The sequence below is a fragment of the Saimiri boliviensis genome, chromosome 3 (genome assembly GCF_048565385.1).
Source record: "Saimiri boliviensis isolate mSaiBol1 chromosome 3, mSaiBol1.pri, whole genome shotgun sequence".
In the NCBI taxonomy this organism is placed as follows: domain Eukaryota; kingdom Metazoa; phylum Chordata; class Mammalia; order Primates; family Cebidae; genus Saimiri; species Saimiri boliviensis.
Window position 1 is genome coordinate 101243478 of NC_133451.1, and position 17689 is coordinate 101261166.

The 17689-nt window shown below is 37.6% G+C and overlaps 1 protein-coding gene across 1 annotated transcript in view; it reads right to left on the minus strand.

The window, feature by feature from the left end:
* COL25A1 (collagen type XXV alpha 1 chain) overlaps nucleotides 1-17689 on the minus strand; it is a 523121-nt gene that overhangs the window by 169808 nt on the left and 335624 nt on the right. The window contains exons 6-7 of the mRNA XM_074396556.1: nucleotides 7424-7450; nucleotides 7254-7280 (exon numbers count right to left, since the gene is read on the minus strand). Of these exons, the coding sequence (XP_074252657.1) occupies nucleotides 7254-7280; nucleotides 7424-7450 (54 nt within the window). The remainder of the gene's footprint in view (nucleotides 1-7253; nucleotides 7281-7423; nucleotides 7451-17689) is intronic.

The window sequence follows — 17689 nt, forward strand, 5'->3', positions numbered from 1 at the left end:
CCTAATGAAATGCAGTATTTGGAAAAATTAATTTAAGATTAGTGGCAAATCTGTAATGACATCTCCCCAAGAATCAAGGCAGGAAGTGCAATTCTTATGCAGGACGCATTCAGTTGTGGAAATCTAACACTCAGTGCCTCGTAGAATAAAACCAAATGACATTTGTGGTTGTTATATTATACCTAAAACTGTAGGCTTGAAATTGATTCAATGTATACTGAAAGAAAGTTAATGCTGAAAAGTTAGCCCACTTTCTCCTGCATTAAATCATATGCCATCAACTGTATTCAAAGACAGTCAACTTTCCTGCCATTTACCTTTTAACTTCTCGCAATCTGATTTCCACTCTCACTACTTAACAAAATGCATTCCTTTAATAGCCCATGACTCCAAACAGCAAATCCAAAAGCTTTTTAAAGACCTCATCCCTGAGGCTCTCTTTTTATTGAGAACACTATATTGGCCACTCTTTTTTTCTTTTTTAAATAGTTTTGTCTGTAGTGTTCACACATCTAACCTTTAAATGCTTCTAACTATCAAATGTTCTGCTTTGCTGACACTCCTTCCTTCATCCCATTCCTTAAATGTGTGTATTTTTAAAGGGCTGTATTCTAGGGCAGTACTCTTCTTACTCTTTTGCCCACCATTTTTCTAATTCCAGGATTTCAATTCTCCCTCCATGATAGTTCAGCTATTTAACAGCTACCTCCAGTTACGGCACTGCCTCCATATTCTAGTCTCACGTTTCTGTTTGTTACACTATTCCAGTGAAATATCTCCCAAATTTAACATAATTAAAATCCATCTTTCCATTTTTTTTGAAAGAGCTTAGAAACAATGCTTTTATATTTTAAAAACTTCAACATTGAGGAACCCTTCTCTGAAGCCCATGACTTTCCTATTTTAAAAAGTACTGTAGGAGGAGCACAGGACAACTGTCTTCACACAGGGAAGCTGTGTGTTTACACAAGTCAGACACCCAAAATCAAAACCACATTCTCCCATTAACTTGTGAAGATAACAAATGTGCTTTGGTAGGTTCTTTCAAGAAAAGATCATTTTTCTCCCATAGCACACAAATACATATTTATATTAAAAACCATAATTATTTTAATCAGGCACAGAAGAAAAAAATCATTTTTACATTACTCTTGTATATAAGAAAAATCTTATTTACAGTGCATATTCCAATCCCAATCTGGGTTTATCCTCAAATTTTGAGAAACCGCATAAAGAACTATTTTGCCAACTATGCGTCCAATTCTATGATTGATGTGAGTTGCAGGCAACTATACATAATTAAAATCCATCTTTTCATTTATCCTTCCAACTTTCTTCTGACCTATTTTATCCAGCATCAAACCCAGAAGCTTTAGCCCCATCTTTATCTTCTTATTCAACTTCATCCCCTACATCCAATTAGCTTCAAGGCTCGTGTTGAATTTTCACCTGAGAATCTTTCCATTTCACTTTCTGACTGCTTTTTTAAAAAACTTAACCTGACTACAACTCCACCCACTACAACTCTACCTAGGGTCACAGGTCCTCAATGTAAGTCCAGTCGAGACAGAATCCATCTTTCAGCCTCTGCCTCAAGACTTCTCTCTCACCAAATGCTCCCCTCTCAGTGTCAGCCCTGATTTCCGTCTTTGTCAATTCAGGTGTTTGCTTGGCACTTGTGGGTAAACCCTATTGGCTGGATAACCTAAATTCCCTCTCAGCCCTATTCCCCTTGTCCCTTTCAGCTTCTCGTTGACTATGTGACCCAACCTAGCCAATGAGACATGACCAGAAGTCTGCTAAGAAGTTCATAGGGAAAAATTGGCCTTTTGGAGTCAGACCCTTCTCTCTCTATCCTTCCTGCTGATACACACCTAGATGCGATGGCTGAACTTGAAGCAGCCTTCTTGCAATCATGAGACAAAGGCTAAGAGATTCACAGACTTAGTGACATCATTGAATCAGTAGTAACACAATTGAGTTGTATAAATAACACTATCAACTGCCTTCTCCAAACTTCTTATGTGAGAAAAATAAACTCATATCCTAGCTTTCATGGTGAAACTGGAGCTTTTCTCCATATTTTGGTGGCCCCTTTGGAATCTCTTTCTTGGTTCATCAACTTACCACTCCCCACCCCTCCCCTCTCCCTAACCCCCTGCTGAAATTCTCACTCTGACTCTGACCTTTCAATTCAGTATATCTCCTTGTCTCCAGTGATACCTGATGTTTCAGGCTAAGTCAGCTCATCCTTTCTGCTTCTCTCTCCACTGAGGACTGGACATTTTCCTTACACCTTAGATTCTTATGACCTTGTCCTAAGTAAGTGACATAGTCTATTTGGTCTATTTGGTCACGCTGCTTTCAGTCTCCTCCAATTCTATTCTATAGTGGATACTACCACCAAATATACATATATATATGCATATATATGTATAAATATAATATATATACATATACACATATATGTATATATATAAATTCAAAAAATATATATGTTTTTTTTTTTTTTTGAGCCTGAGTCTCACTCTGTCTGTCGCCCAGCCTGGAGTGCAATGGTGCAATCTCAGTTCACCACAACCCTTGCCTCCCAGGTTCAAGTGATTGTCTTGCCTCAGCCTCCCGAGTAGCTGGGATTACAGGCACCCATCACCACACCTGGCTAATCTTTGTATTTTAAGTGGAGACAGGGTTTCACCATGTTGGCCAGGTTGGTCTCGAACTCCTAACCTCAGGTGATCCGCCCACTTCAGCCTCCCAAAGTGCTAGGATTATAGCTGTGAGCCACCATGTCCAGCTTCAAAAATATTTTTATAAAGCACATTTGGTAAAAAGTACAGATAGTCTCAAAATAAGATAAGCAGAGATTACTCAAACTTTTCAATGGCTCTCTAATGTCTACCAAACTAGACATTCAAAATGCTCCATAATATAACTTCAATCCGAAATTTTCAGTCTCTACGACACAATTTTTTACTTAACCTATTTATTGGCAAATGGAATATTATTTTTGAGGGTCTTTTTTAAAACTTACTCTTTCTTTTGAGATGGAGTCTTGCTCTTTCACCAGGCTGGAGTGCAGTGGCAGAATGTCGGCTCAATGCAACCTCCCTCTCCAAGATACAAGCAATTCTGCTGTCTCAGTCTCCCGAGTAGCTGGGACTACAGGTATGTGCTACTACATCCAGCTAATTTTTTGTACTTTTTAGTAGAGATGGGGTTTCACCATGGTCAGACGGTCTCAATCTCCTGATCATATGATCTGCCTGCCTTGGCCTTCCAAAGCGCTGGGATTACAGGCATGAGCCACTGCACCCAGCCTTAAAACTTACTTTTAATTGACAAATACAAATTATACATATTTTGTTATATATATATATATATGTTGTTTTGAAATATGTATACATCATGGAATGGCTATATCAGGTGAATTAACATTTGTATTACCTCACATTCTTATCTTTTTTGGTGAGAACACAATGTACTCTCAGCAATTTTCAAGAATACAATATATTGTTATTAACTGTGGTCACCATGCTGTACAGCAGACCTCTTGAACTTATTCCTCTTATCTAACCGAAAGTTTGTATCCTTTGACTAACATCTCCCAAAACCCTTCCCCACCAGCCCTGGGTCACCATCATTAAATGCTCTCCTCCTATGTATTCAACTTTCAAAAATTCCACATGTAAGTGAGATCATGCTGTTATTTATCTTTCTGTGCCTGCCTTATTTTACTTAACATAATATTCTTCGCGTTCATCCAGGTTGTTGCAAATGAGAAGAATTCCTTCTTTTTAAGGCTAAATAGTATTGCATTGTATATACCACATTTTCTTTAATCACAAATGGAATATTATTGTTTCTTAACTAAATCCTGCCATTGTCTACTTGGATAATATTGTTTATACTAGTTCCTCTTCCTGGAATGTGTAGTATCTTGCTCTTCACCATATCCTCTAAAGATTACCCATTTATCAAGTCCTAGTTCAACTGTCACCTCTTCCACAGTTGCCAGTGCTCATTTAAAATGAAAGAATTTCACTTTTCTAGCACCTCTTGGTATATCTATTTGAGGCAGATAACATATAACCACACAGTTTTCTTATTCCAGTACTCATGAAATTATCAGCTTCTTGAAAGCCATAATGATACAATAATATTTTATCATACATTCAACAAATATTTATTGAATCTTCACTATTCCACGTGAAGGTGCTATGAACAAGACAGAGCAGAACCTTGCTTTCACGGAATATAGGATCTAAGGAGGGAGGGACATATTTTATAGATAATGAGCAAGTAAATACATGAACAAGACAGAATAATCTCTGGTTTAGATTGAGTAGTTAGAGAAGTTCTCTCAGAGGAGGTGATATTTGAGATGAAATCTCAATGATGAGAAGAATCCAATCACAAGAAGACCAGAAGAGGGTAAATGAGAAGTTACTGAGTTGGGTGAAAGTGTGATGTGTCTGAAGATCACATGGAGGACAGTGTGGCCGGACTGTCGTTGGTGGAGAGGAGACGAGTGTGAGATGAGCTGGGAGGGATGGGCAAGAGCTCAGCACAGTAGATTGGATTTCATTCTAATGTTTTACACAGAAGTAACATGATCTAGTTTACAATGTAAAGTGATCTCTCTGCCTGCTGTGTAGGGCTATACAGGGTTAAGAGTGGAAATACAAAGATTAATTGGAAAACCACTGGAGTAATCAAGAACATGAAAGTAGGTTGAATTTGGTGGTTAGGAGAAGACAGAATTAAGTGGACACATTTATTGTGTCTATAGGGTTAAGCACAGTATCGTAAAGATGGTAGCTGTTCAATATATACTGCTGAATGTATGTCCAAGTACTTAAAAATAGTCTCACATTCTTAATTTCTGTATGATCTTCAAGTTTTTCCTGCTTTGATTTACCTCTTATGGCTTAATTTTATTCCCACTGGACACTTGGGGAGTCAAAGAGATAAAACCTCCAAATATTCGAGGAAATGGTATAGGTCTCATAACGGAAATTCACCTAACTAAGAGCTGACATGATGGAGTTTGGAGTTCATATTGTTAATCATGGAAAGAAATAAATGATTGGAAGCATGGTAAAAAAGTATAATTAAAAATCTGCAATAGGATGAAAATGGACAGGGTATTCAAATACAAAAATCTACATTTGAAAAAAAGAGCCTTTGGTCATCATCAGCTAAAACACTGTGCCTAAATAGAGAATGTGGGTAAAATTAATTTTCATTAAAATTGGAGATATTTCCAGTTCTTACTTTTGATTTTTTTGAAATATAGAACCTTCATCTTACGATCTTGATATGATGAAGTTCCTAATTTGTAGCTAATACTATGTTACTTGATGGTAATGTTTATAAAATTCTAAGAGCACTGGGTGAGACCTGCTAGGAATCTGAGAAAAGACAGGCCAGTAAGTGGGTTCTCATTCTCTTTCACCTACACCTTCCAGGACATTTAGATTCATACCCATGAAGATTCATCCTTCGTTAGGAATTCAATCCAAATTCCTTCAATACCAAGCAAAATACAGAGAAAAATGAGATCAGTTTTTGCCACTTTCCACCTGAAATGCTAAATGGGCTCTGAACTGAGTGAAACTTGGCCCCATTCAGTGTGAAAACTGGCTGAAATCTGTATGAAAGGCAGTCTGGGTTTGTCAAAGTAGTTCATGAACTTTGGCCAAACTTTCAAGGAAACTGGTCCAAGTCTTAGTTTGTAATGCAACACGAAACCAGGTGAATTTCAGAGGGTTTCAGGTTTCATCTTGAAAATTTGGCCTAGCTTTATAATCAATCATCACTCTTTGTAATGATGAAAGCCAACACACCTTTCTGAAAATGAGGACTGCATGCATACTGATGACAGCTAAGCTGTGAACCACCCTTTACTTCCTTTGCCAAAAGAAGATTTCTCAGAATGGAAACAGTTTCCCTCTTACCTGGAAAGAGTAAACTGAGTGATTTTGATATTGCGTGTAGAAAGAAATGATACTCGATATGAGAGACATATCATGTGAAATAATCACCACGTATAGAGCAAATGGCTGTATTCTAATCACTTAAGGTTAAGAGAGTCCTATTTTATTCACATCCATGACAATAGATAATGTCATGTTTAATCTCCTAAAATGAGCTTTCAGCTTGAAGCTAGTCATCGGCCAGAGTAACTGCCATAAGAAACAAAATGCTGTGAAGCATAATCACTATTTCCACATGAAGAAGTGGCTGAAGAACAAAAGGGAAAGTATAAGAAATCATAGCATAACTTTTCTCTAAGAAACATGAGGAGATAATACGACTACAAACCTTTCAAGTTTGCATCAACTGCGTCTTTTGCAAAAATATCTCTATGCAGTATAAATGCATTTAATAAGTAACTAAGTACAGTGAGCTTCACAGAAAGACCTACATAGTTTCTGTTTTCAACCTGAAAGTTTTAAATAAGCCTTTACACTGTAAAAAAATTACTCTATTCAACCGAATACTTGCTTTTGTGCATAGTGACATGAGAAAATTGAGAGGTATGTTGAACGGAGCCACTACATCATTGAAACAGTATGTCTGAACACTTGGGTAATAAGGCACAGATGTGAAGTAGAGGACTTGGCACTACCAAGGTAACAACAAAGCATTCACCATTGTGTTATAATGGTTACAAGGGCCATATCTGAGAAGCTTAAAAGAATGCTCTCTCCACCCCGAAATGCTAAATTGTATTACACCTTTCATCTGCTTAAAAATCTATAAAAACTAGAAATTCAAATAAGTATTATTCAAACTTAGGCCAAAGAACATATATGTAAAATGCATTGATAATTTTATCTATAAAAAACATATTTATGAAGGAATACATAACGTTTAACTGTAGCAAAAGGCCAAATTCAATAGAAATCCATATGGCCTCTATATTGCAAAACAATTCATACAAATCTGAAAGACCCAATAGTCACTGGAAAGGTGGCTGCTGTTGATAATTGGAAGTGATTCTGACCCTTACTCAATATGTCTAATTATTGCAGAATTTTCTATTTATAGGCATCAAGTAAAGATACTGCAACAGAATACATGCAATTAGTTAATTAGCTGTTTTCACTTACAAGAGGTATGGTATTTTTGCCAGCCATTACCGAATCATATGGAACAAAGGCAATTATGAAGCTAGGCTACTTTCATTCAATAAACTTGGATTTAGAAACTAACTTTCTGCCCAGGATAGGTAGAGCACAACTTACCCGAGGTCCCTGATCACCTTGTTCTCCCTGTAGAATAGAACAGTGAGATGACAATTTTAGCTAAAATGTACACATAAGGTTCCTTAAAAAGATCAAAATGTAATACAGTATAGCTCATGCCAATATGGATGTCCACTAACTTTATTTATTTCTGCTATGCATTTTCTTACCTTGTCACCTTTAGGACCAGGAGGGCCCTGAAAAAAAAAGAGAAAAAAATTTTAATTAAAAACAAGGTACTGTAAACTGAATAGATCAGCCACATTAATGGAAAGATTCATTCAAAGAATACATAGATAGCTGTCAATGAGGTTTCTCAAGAAATTTTAGTTTCTATACTATAATTATATTCAAATGTGAAACATATAACCATGTATGTTTGTGCATATATACCTGCATATATCATAAGTACATAATATGCTAAATAAATTTTCACAAATTCAACATATGTATGCAAGTAGAACCCAGTTAAAGAAACCAAACATTACCCGCAAGTTAGAAGCTCCTGTTGGGATATTTCCTTGTCACTACCCTCTACCAACAGTAACTTCTATTCTGACCTCTGACAATATAGATTAGCTTGCCTGTTTTTGTACTTTATGGACATAAACTCATAGAGTCTGGCCTCTTTTGCTTAATTAGTGTGAAATTCATCCATAATTTTGGGTGTAGTTGTAGATTGCTCTTACTGCTTTATAATACTCCATTGTATGAATATATCATCATTTATTTATTCATTCTACTATTGACAGCCATTTGTTTCCAGGAGTTTTCTAGGTTTGGCTATTATAAAAATACTGCTATGGCCAGGCACAGTGGCTCATGCCTGTAATCCCAGCACTTTGGGAGGCCAAGGTGAGTGGATCACCTAAGGTCAGGAGTTCAACATCAGCCTGGCCAACATGGTGAAACCCCATCTCTACTAAAAATACAAAAATTAGCTGGGTGTGGTAGTGGACACCTGTGATCCCAGCTACTTGAGAGGCTGAGACAGGAGAATCACTTGAACCCAGGAGGCAGAGGTTGCAGCGAGCTGAGATTATACCACTACACTACAGCCTGGGCAACAGAGCAAGACTCTCAAAAAAAAAAAAAAAAAAAAGTGCTATGAACAAAGTAATTCATGTCCTTTGTGAAAAATTACATGCATTTCTGTTGGATGTATATCGAGAAATGGAACTGTTAGGTTGTAGATTATACATATGCTCAGTTTTAGTAGATGATGCCAAATGGTTTTTCAAAGCGATTCTTACAATTTAAGCCACATCAGCAACGTATGGAATTAAATTGCCCCATATCACCAATATTTGATATTTTCTATCTTTTTAATTTTAGGCATTCTCGTAGGGATGTGGTAATTTCACATCATGTTTTAATATGTATTTCCCCAGTGATTAGTAAATTGAACCCCCTTTTAATACATGTATTAGCCCTTTTGCATCCTTTTTCAAAAAGTGTCTCTTTATATCTTTTGCCCTTGGCTTACTGAATTGTCCTGTTGATTTGCTAGAGTTCTTTATCTATTGTATATTACACATTGTACATATGTATATAGGTAGATGTAGAGTTATTTATATATTTTTGAATGAGTCTTTTGTCAGACATATTTACTGTAAATGTATTTTCCCACTTTGTTTACCCTCTTTACATTCTCTTAGAGGTGTTTTTGATGAATACCTCTGAGTTCTTAATTTTAAGAAACCTCAATTTAATGCCTTTTATTCTTTATAGTTGTCCCTTTTTATATTCTACTGAAGAAATCTTTGTCTACTTCAATGTCATAAAAAGGGCTTTTTATGTTTATTTTAAAAGCTAAAAGCTTTATTATTTTATCTTTCATATTTAAATCTGAATTTATTAAGAATTGACTTTGTAAATGATGTAAGTTAAGTTAAAAGTCAAGATGCTTTTTATAAATGTGGATATCAAATTAACCAAACAACATTTCTTGAAAATGTATCTTTTCCCCATTGTATACATTATTACCTTTGTAGTAAGTTAAGTGACCCTATATATGTGTCTCTTTACAGGAATTTCTATTTTGGGGGGCAGCTAGATAGCTGAGCCTCATTGAAGAGTTTCTTTACCTTCAAACAGAAATACTAGCAGAAAATACTAATTCTAGAGGCAGTGATTATGTTATCTTTTCTAGCTCTTAAAGATAAAGTCATGTGTCCACTTGAGGAGTTGGAGCATTTTAGAGTCACTTTCTATCTCTGATCTCCATTTTCCTTTTTTTTTTTTTTTTTTTTCTTTTCTTTTTTTGAGACGGAGTTTCGCTCTTGTTACCCAGGCTGGAGTGCAATGGTGTGATCTCAGCTCACTGCAATCTCCGCCTCCTGGGTTCAGGCAATTCTCCTGCCTCAGCCTCCTGAGTAGCTGGGATTACAGGCACACGCCACCATGCCCAGCTAATTTTTTGTATTTTTAGTAGAGACGGGGTTTCACCATGTTGACCGGGATGGTCTCAATTTCTCGACCTTGTGATCCACCCGCCTCGGCCTCCCAAAGTGCTGGGATTACAGGCTTGAGCCACCGCGCCCGGCTCAGATCTCCATTTTCAGCAGGGCTGGGGAACAAGGACAAGGCTAGACAGGAAACAGGCCCAGGTTCTAGCACAGCACCCCATCCAGACTGCTGCGTCACTGCAGGTGGGAATGTACCAATGCTCCAGCTTCTAAAACATTTCCTTCTGCTAAGTACCAGCTACAGAGAACTGCACCAGATTCCCATTCTAAGTGTGGCCCTCTGGTAACAGCTGTGAAATTATCATAAAATCAGTAATAACCACATCATGCCCTATACTTTGTATCTTTTACCATTGACAACAAAACTTTTTCACCTGTTGCATTCAATCTTTTCCGTAATCCAATAAGGAAAGTATTATGATAATCCTTTCATAGATGCCAAAAATGAAACTCAAAGATTATCAGTATTAGGCTTCTTGTGAGTTAGCCAGGACTTCAACCCAGTATGTGTGACTTTAAATGTAGAGGTTTTGACACAAAGTATTGGAATACAGCTCTGGAACTAGATTCTCAGAAAGAGGGATACCTCTCTGGTGCCTGCCTTCAACAAGGGCCATCTAAAATGCTTCCCCACTACATTTCCACAGTGTCATAGACACTGGTCCCAACGTCTTAAGTTCAAAATGAGAGAAAGAGGAATTGAGGAGGAGTGGGGGTTTGGGGGCACCAAGATGATGGAATCAGCTTTATAAAACCTTTTTATCTCTTACCCCACAAATCATTTTGCTATTTAAAAGAAGAAAGAGAAAAAAATATTTTTGTTTTCAATAAATGTTTAATGTTTTCATTGTTTTCAGTGAATCAAGTAATGATTAGTGAGTACAATCCAGAAAATTAAGTTTGAAGACTTTATTCAATTATTTTTAACACATGCAAAATGTTTGCTAAGGTTATTCAAGTAGGCTTTTATTTGTGGTGGGGCAGATGAAAGCCAAAGTAAAGAATAATGAGAGGATATCTATCACCAAATTTTAAAAATACAATCGAGGTTCCAGTCTTGATTTAAGTAGCATGTTAGTTAACTTTATTTTGATTTTTACACTCATTTGTTGAATGTGCATAGAGCATGGCAACATTGTAAGCACTGGTAGGACATATATGGTGGGAAAAGCTGATTTAGAAAGAAATGGTCCCTGTACCTGAGAAGCTAAATAGCCTAGTGCTGAAGGCAAACAGTTTCCACATACTAGCATTAAGAACCAATGACCTCTAGAAAATCCAGCTACAACAAGATCAACTGTTGCTATGGATGCTGCCCCAGCCTCTATATCCACCTCCTTTCCAGGTTCTCTTGAAACTTTTGTTTCCTTTTGCCAGTGAGATTTCAGAGGCCACATCCCTCATAGTACCTACCAGTCCTCTAAAGGCACCTTGTTAGGTTACACAGCATCTTTAATGACAAAGTTTTTGTGAAGTTATTTGACAATGAGAAACAGAGAAAACCCTTTTCCTCAAAGTCCAATTACTCATGCCAAATCCACGTGTCAACTAGAACTCTTTAGCCAGCTTGCCCTGAGCAAGGATGTTTAACTCATGAACACATGAAAATTTGAATTCACAATGGAGCAATAAATATTGCTGCCTCAAAAGAGAGTGTTTCTGAGCAGACAGCATGGCGTCCTGGCACCTGCCAGCTTAGGACAGAAGCAAAGCCGAGGTCAACCTCCACGCACAGCTGCAGCGGCGGCTTCGGACACTCCAGCCCCCGACTTGTGCACTTGGGATTAACAGCAGGTGTTTCTTCTGCTCTGACTGAAATCCCACTCTTCCTTCTGAATCAAACCCTCTTCAAGCACTGAAAATATGGGTTGAATTTGCAGAACAAAGTGGGCTACCTTAGTAAACATAGATGGTGTAATATTTCCAAAATCTAGAAGCCATGCTTCTTTTCTAAGTTAAAAAATTACAAATTAAAGAAAGGTTTATTTGCCTTTAAAATTAAAATTGGGATTTTTTTTAATCTTTAGCATTAAAAAAGCTAACTAGTTATTAACTAAAGGATAGGCAGCAATACAAATTAATGGCTATTTGAATTACAAAGTATTTTTAATGGCACATTGCTATTTCCAACTAAACCAAGCTTAAAAAATCTAATATTTAGTAGACATATTATTGTTCAGCTAACAACAGTATCAATGTTTAGTTGGTAACTATTTGAAGATAAAACTTTGTTGCTCTAAGAAGGTTAGGGCAAATGGAAAGGAAGGATGGTAAAATTATCAGTCATAGAGAAGTGAATAGGGAGTCACAGCTTTATAGAAGGCTCTTTCAGGGACTCGACCCGGTTTAATCTAGAATCTAAGAGTCAGATCTTTCATAGGGCCCATTTTAATAAATAAGTAGGAATACTTGAAATATTCTTTTGAGTTAGTTTTATGTAGTTAATCCTAAGGTTAATCATATAAATAAGAATGTAAGGGTGCTAATAAAGTTTTTATTCATTAGTGTTGTTAGTAATTAGAATATTTCTTATAGGGCATTGTTGGAATGTTATCAATTTCCTACCAAAGGATTTATAAATTTCAGTGGCAAACTTCAAATTAGCCCTTGCTCAAATGGCTTTACATTCAGAATTTGCACAAACCACCATTCTATTTGTAAAAAACCTTTAATGTGGGTCTTGGCCTATGCCAATTTAAGTCTCCTCAAATGTATTCTGCTTAAGTAACTAAGGTTTTAGCTTTCTTCTATGTTCTATTATCTATTTCAGATAAATGATAAAACCAAACTAAAAACAAAGAGAGGCACAATGAATGACACTCAGGAAAATACTGAATTTCAATCGACATAACAGCAATGGAAATACAGTTGGAAAAGAGAGAGATTCCAACTCCAGGCCCATTCCTAGGCCTGGAGTAACACAATCATGGTATTTTATTTGCTGGAACTGTAAATTCTACCTAGTTTGAACTGGAAAAAACTAAGGCAGGAATAGTTTTTAAAAGAGGACAATAATAAAAACAAAATTAAATTCTGCTTGAGGTAGAAAAAAGTAGGAAAGAAGCAAACGCTGGGAATTGGCAGTCCAAGCTCCTGGAATAAGAACAGGGTTATGACTTCCATCCCAGGAAAGTACAGATAAGTTTATTTTTACTCATGAAATATAACAAAACCTTTTCTGATTAATCTATTCATTGCTGTAGAAATATGAGGACAAGTAAGCTTTATTCTCTAAGCATTTCTGGCTCGCTATCAGCCAGGCAATATACTCTGAGCCTGGAGGAGGGACGTGTAAATATAATCACAATCAGTGGACTAAATACTTTGTTGTGGGAGCACAGAGCAGAAAGACGTGGGAGAGCTGGAGTTGAAAAGGTGATATTGGAACTGGCTCTTGAAAGGTGTCCAGGAATAAGGGGACGGAGGGAGGAGGAGGAAGCAGGTCGGGGAGAAGGGATACACGTGCCCAATTGTGAGAAAACACCACGATGTCAGAGAAAGAAGTTCAGGGTGGTAAGAACATGTGGGGAATGGAGATCGAAAATAGCAGGAAAGAGTTTTCAAACGGCTGGTTAACCACACTCAGACGTCTGGGCTGGATTCTGTCATCAGTGTAACAAGGAATGTGGAGATGAAGTGGGTTCTGTTTTGTGGAGCTCTGAGAACATGGGGTGTTAGGGATTCTTAGGAAGTATTTGCCTTGGTCCAAGAGAGAGATGGCAAAGCTTTGAATTAAGGTTGTAGTAGTGGAGGCACAGGGAAAGTTCTAGATTCAGGAGACATTTCTCAGGTGAAAATCAACAAGACTGGTTAACTGACTGGACACAGGGGCCGCTGACAGGTGGTAACATGTTTTAACAAGTCCGACTCATTTCAAGGTTCACCATTCAGTGTATTTGCAGAAAAGCCTTGGCCTAAGCTGGTTCAACCTAGATAAACACAGCAGTTCCACAGCCAAGTGAATCATATGGAGTTTAAATCTGGCTTTAGGGTTATATTTCAAATCCACAGTGTTGGCAGCTTCAGCTGGCCTCATTGAAAATAGCCGAGGAGAGACAGAACATTCTCTACCATGACCACTGAGCAGAAACAGCACAGAGGGAGTCACACCCGCCTCCCCTCAGAAGCCACCATTCTTCTGTGTTAACTTCTGAATAAAGGACTTTACATTTCCCTTCCTCTACCTTTTTACCTTTTTTTTTTTTTTTTTTTGAGACTGAGTTTTCCTCTGTCAGGTTGGAGTGTATGGTCTCAGCTCACTGCAAACTCCAACTTCCTGGTTCAAGGGATTCTCCTGCCTCAGCCTCCTGAGTAGCTGGGACTACAAGCGTGCGCCACCATGCCCCCCTAATTTTTGTATTTTTAGTAGAGACAGGGGTTTCACCATGTTAGCCAGAATGGTTTTGCTCTGACCTCGTGATCCGCCCACCTTGACCTCCCAAAGTACTGGAATTAAAGGCGTGAGCCACTGCACCCAGCCTCCTTTCCTCTACTTTTTAAACTGCAAACTGAATATGGAATTACTCTGTTTTAAACTCCACAATTTTCCTAGTCTTTTAAAGATAAAGAAGATAGTCTGCTGTATGAGCCGTTCTCTGGGAGCACAGCTCAACCTCGGTGGTCACTGCCATCTGCTGTAGGTCTTCTTTCTGATGTGCTCAGGCACTCACAAATGTTATCAGTGCTATCTCCCAGGAAGGAAGGAAACAGAATATCCAGTTTTCCTCTTGTACAACTAGGATAGAAGCTTCAATTCTACTGCCTACTCCCTAAATCGCATGATGAACTTGGCTTGTAGTGCCAATGAGACACATACTCAAACCCCACCCTTAATGAGGAAACTGAATTTCGTACCACAGTTTCTTAGCAGGTATCCAAAACTGCAGAAAATCACACTGCAAAAAGTATTGACAATTAAAAATCTAGTGTTTTACTTGAAAAATAGGGATCTTAGGTATTTAGGTGAGGATACATCCATGATACTACTGAAAAATGTGTTTGATGTAGTTAGTACTGGTTTACCTCTAACCAGAAGGGGAATGTGTGTTCTTTCGAGTATTTACTTCCACCTTAAACTCACACATAGTTTTCTGTTTCACTAGCACACGTTTTTTAGGGACATTTCTTCTTCAAACCACCAAACTGTTCATAGACTTTCAACTTTACGAATAACGTGAACTAGAAATGTGTAATTTTTAAAGTTAAAATAACTTTTTCTGAAAACCTGATGTAAAATCAAGGAGTTCCCATATGTAAGTACAGTATAGATAAATTGTGTGTGGGGGTACTTGTGTTTAATTTCTTTTTAAATGCTTCGGTATAAAGTAAAAAAAAAAAAAAAGTAAAAGTGTAATTTGAGAGTGACTTTAAAATGCAGTACATGAAATAAAGTATCTTGATAGTTAAGAACTTGAGTTTTAGAGTCAAACAGAGGAAAACTGAAATCCTGGCTGCAATCACCTGTGTGATCTTTAGATGGTTAATTAATCTCTTTGTTCCTCAGATTCATAATCTTTAAAATGGGGAAAATAATGCCTACTCTTTGGCTAAAATATGATACATGAAGCAATTTATAAAATCCCTGCCCTACCAACAGTATAATAGTAATTATCAAGTACACGCTCCATATTTTTAATATTTTAATTATGGCAAACATAAAATTTCTTTTTCAGATACTTGACTTGAGGATAAAGAAATACAATTGATCTCCTGGCCAGGTGCGGTGGCTCATGCCTGTAATCCCAGCACTTTGGGAGGCCAAGGCAGGCAGATCATGAGGTCAGGAGTTGGAGACCAGCCTGACCAATGGTGAAACCCCTGTCTCTATAAAAAAAAATACAAAAATTAGCTGGGTGTGGTGGTGTGCCCCTGTAATCCCAGCTACTCAGGAGGCTGAGGCAGGAGAATGACTTGAACCCAGGAGGCGGAGGTTGCAGTGAGCCGGGATTGCACCACTGCAGTCCAGCCTGCGTGACACAGCAAGACTCCAGGGAGAGAGTGAGAGGGAGAAGGGGGGCTGGGGTAGAGAGAGAGAGAAAGAGAGAAAGAGAGAGAGAGAGAGAGAGAGAGAGAGAGAGAGAGAATTGATTTCCTAAACCAATATAGTCTACCTCTATTGTTCAGGAATTATTAGCAAACGAAACAAAATTCATCATAGTTTTAACAACATTGCTTTTATGAATAAGATAGACAAATATCAGGCCCTAGAACCACCTAGTCACCCCTAGCATAGATTAGGTGCCAAACCGTCCTTGCTAAATTGAAAGGCCCAGAAAGAAAAGAATGCAATAAAACTCTCAGTGTTCAAAGCAGCAACATAGAAAGAATTACAGAAGAACCAGATTCAATGTTGCTGCAGAAGAACCGTGTTTATTATAGTGTCAAACTCTGCTAAGCCAGAGAAGGGAATTATAGCTATAAACAGATTTATAGCTTCAGACTTTACACCTTTCAGTGTACATTGAAGATTAAAAGAGACCAAGCAGAGGGGGTGGGTATAAACGGAAACTTTTAAAATATCAAAACCAGCCCTCCTTACTAGAAAACAAATTTTTATGGCTATTATTTTCTGGGCATTTTCCATAGTAAGATCATAACTGTGAGGTTTTTTGTGATGTCCATCTGAGCCTTGAACAAGGGACTATATGTGCCCATGATCAGTCTTAAATCATAAGCAGCTGCCATAAGGAAGCAATTAGTGGGTCTAGCACTAAAGAAAATTTAGAAAAACCAAACATTAAAAAAGGACTCTCAAAAGTAAGACTGATGTAGCTCAATGGATTTAAAGGCTTATAAAACAGCAGGAATCAGGGACGCTCTCTCTGGTTTTCTTTTCTAACACAATATGAATTAAATACAGTCAAATTACCGCTGCTGCCAATCAAAACCAAGGGGTTCCTTTTTTCCTAGCATCATTCCTTGCCTTAAATGTTTTAAGAGATTGCTAAAACTGTTTTGTTTAACGTTGCCTTTTTTTTTTTTTTAACTTATTTTTAAGAGGTCAAATAAAATGAACTCCATGGTGAAAGACTTGGAATCCTAAACATTCCTTTTGTCGAAAGAAAGTATCAGCTTGCTCTTTTAATGCCCTAGTAGCCCTGTGACTTTACAGCTAATGGTGCAATCTATCCTACCATGCTCTTACTGTCCGCAATATGATTCAAATGTATCCAGAGATATATTCATCTTTATACCTTGGGTTTAATCTACAAATCATCAATTTCAGCATATTTCCTAATATTTTGCCCCAACATAATTTTACCAGGGCTACTTAAGACACCTTGTTTGAAGCTCAGTTTGATTCTTTGTTCATTTGCAGTAGCATATAGAGCATAGAGAGCAATATAGGTTTTATGAAGGGCCACTGAGCACAACCCAAGGATAAGGGTAGGATGTTCCCTGGAGTCTAAAGAGATATTCAGAAAATTAAAAACTGACTCTCAGTTGAGGCTAGGAAAGCCGGACTCTCAGGGCTTGTGGACCATTCTCAGTCTTCCAATATATATTGGATCTCCCTCCTTTTCAGCTGATGCCTAAGATGATCAAAAAGGCTTTTAATATGAGCTTCTACAACTACCATACTCCCCATCGTCTGACTCTTCTGCACCTTCATCCTTCTCTCTGTGCAGTGAAAAGAACACTGTACCTACGTACTTCTGTGCCTCCTCCCCAACTTTGCCCCGGTTATTCTTTTTCTCACTTGTCTCTTCAATCATTCCCATTCCCTTGGATTCTTCTCCATGCTCTTCAAACACGTCTCCTAAAGACAAAGGGAAACAAAGCTGCCTTTGCCCACTACTCCCTCATTTTAGTGTCTTGTCTTCTTTCTGTTTCCCTAAATAATAGATTCGTCATAGAAAGGAGGTTGAATTGGAAGACAGAGAGGGAGGTAGCAGAAGAGAAGTCATATTTTTACAGTCTGTTTTGGAAAAAAATAAAGAAACATGCGTTGAAATACATACTGATTTT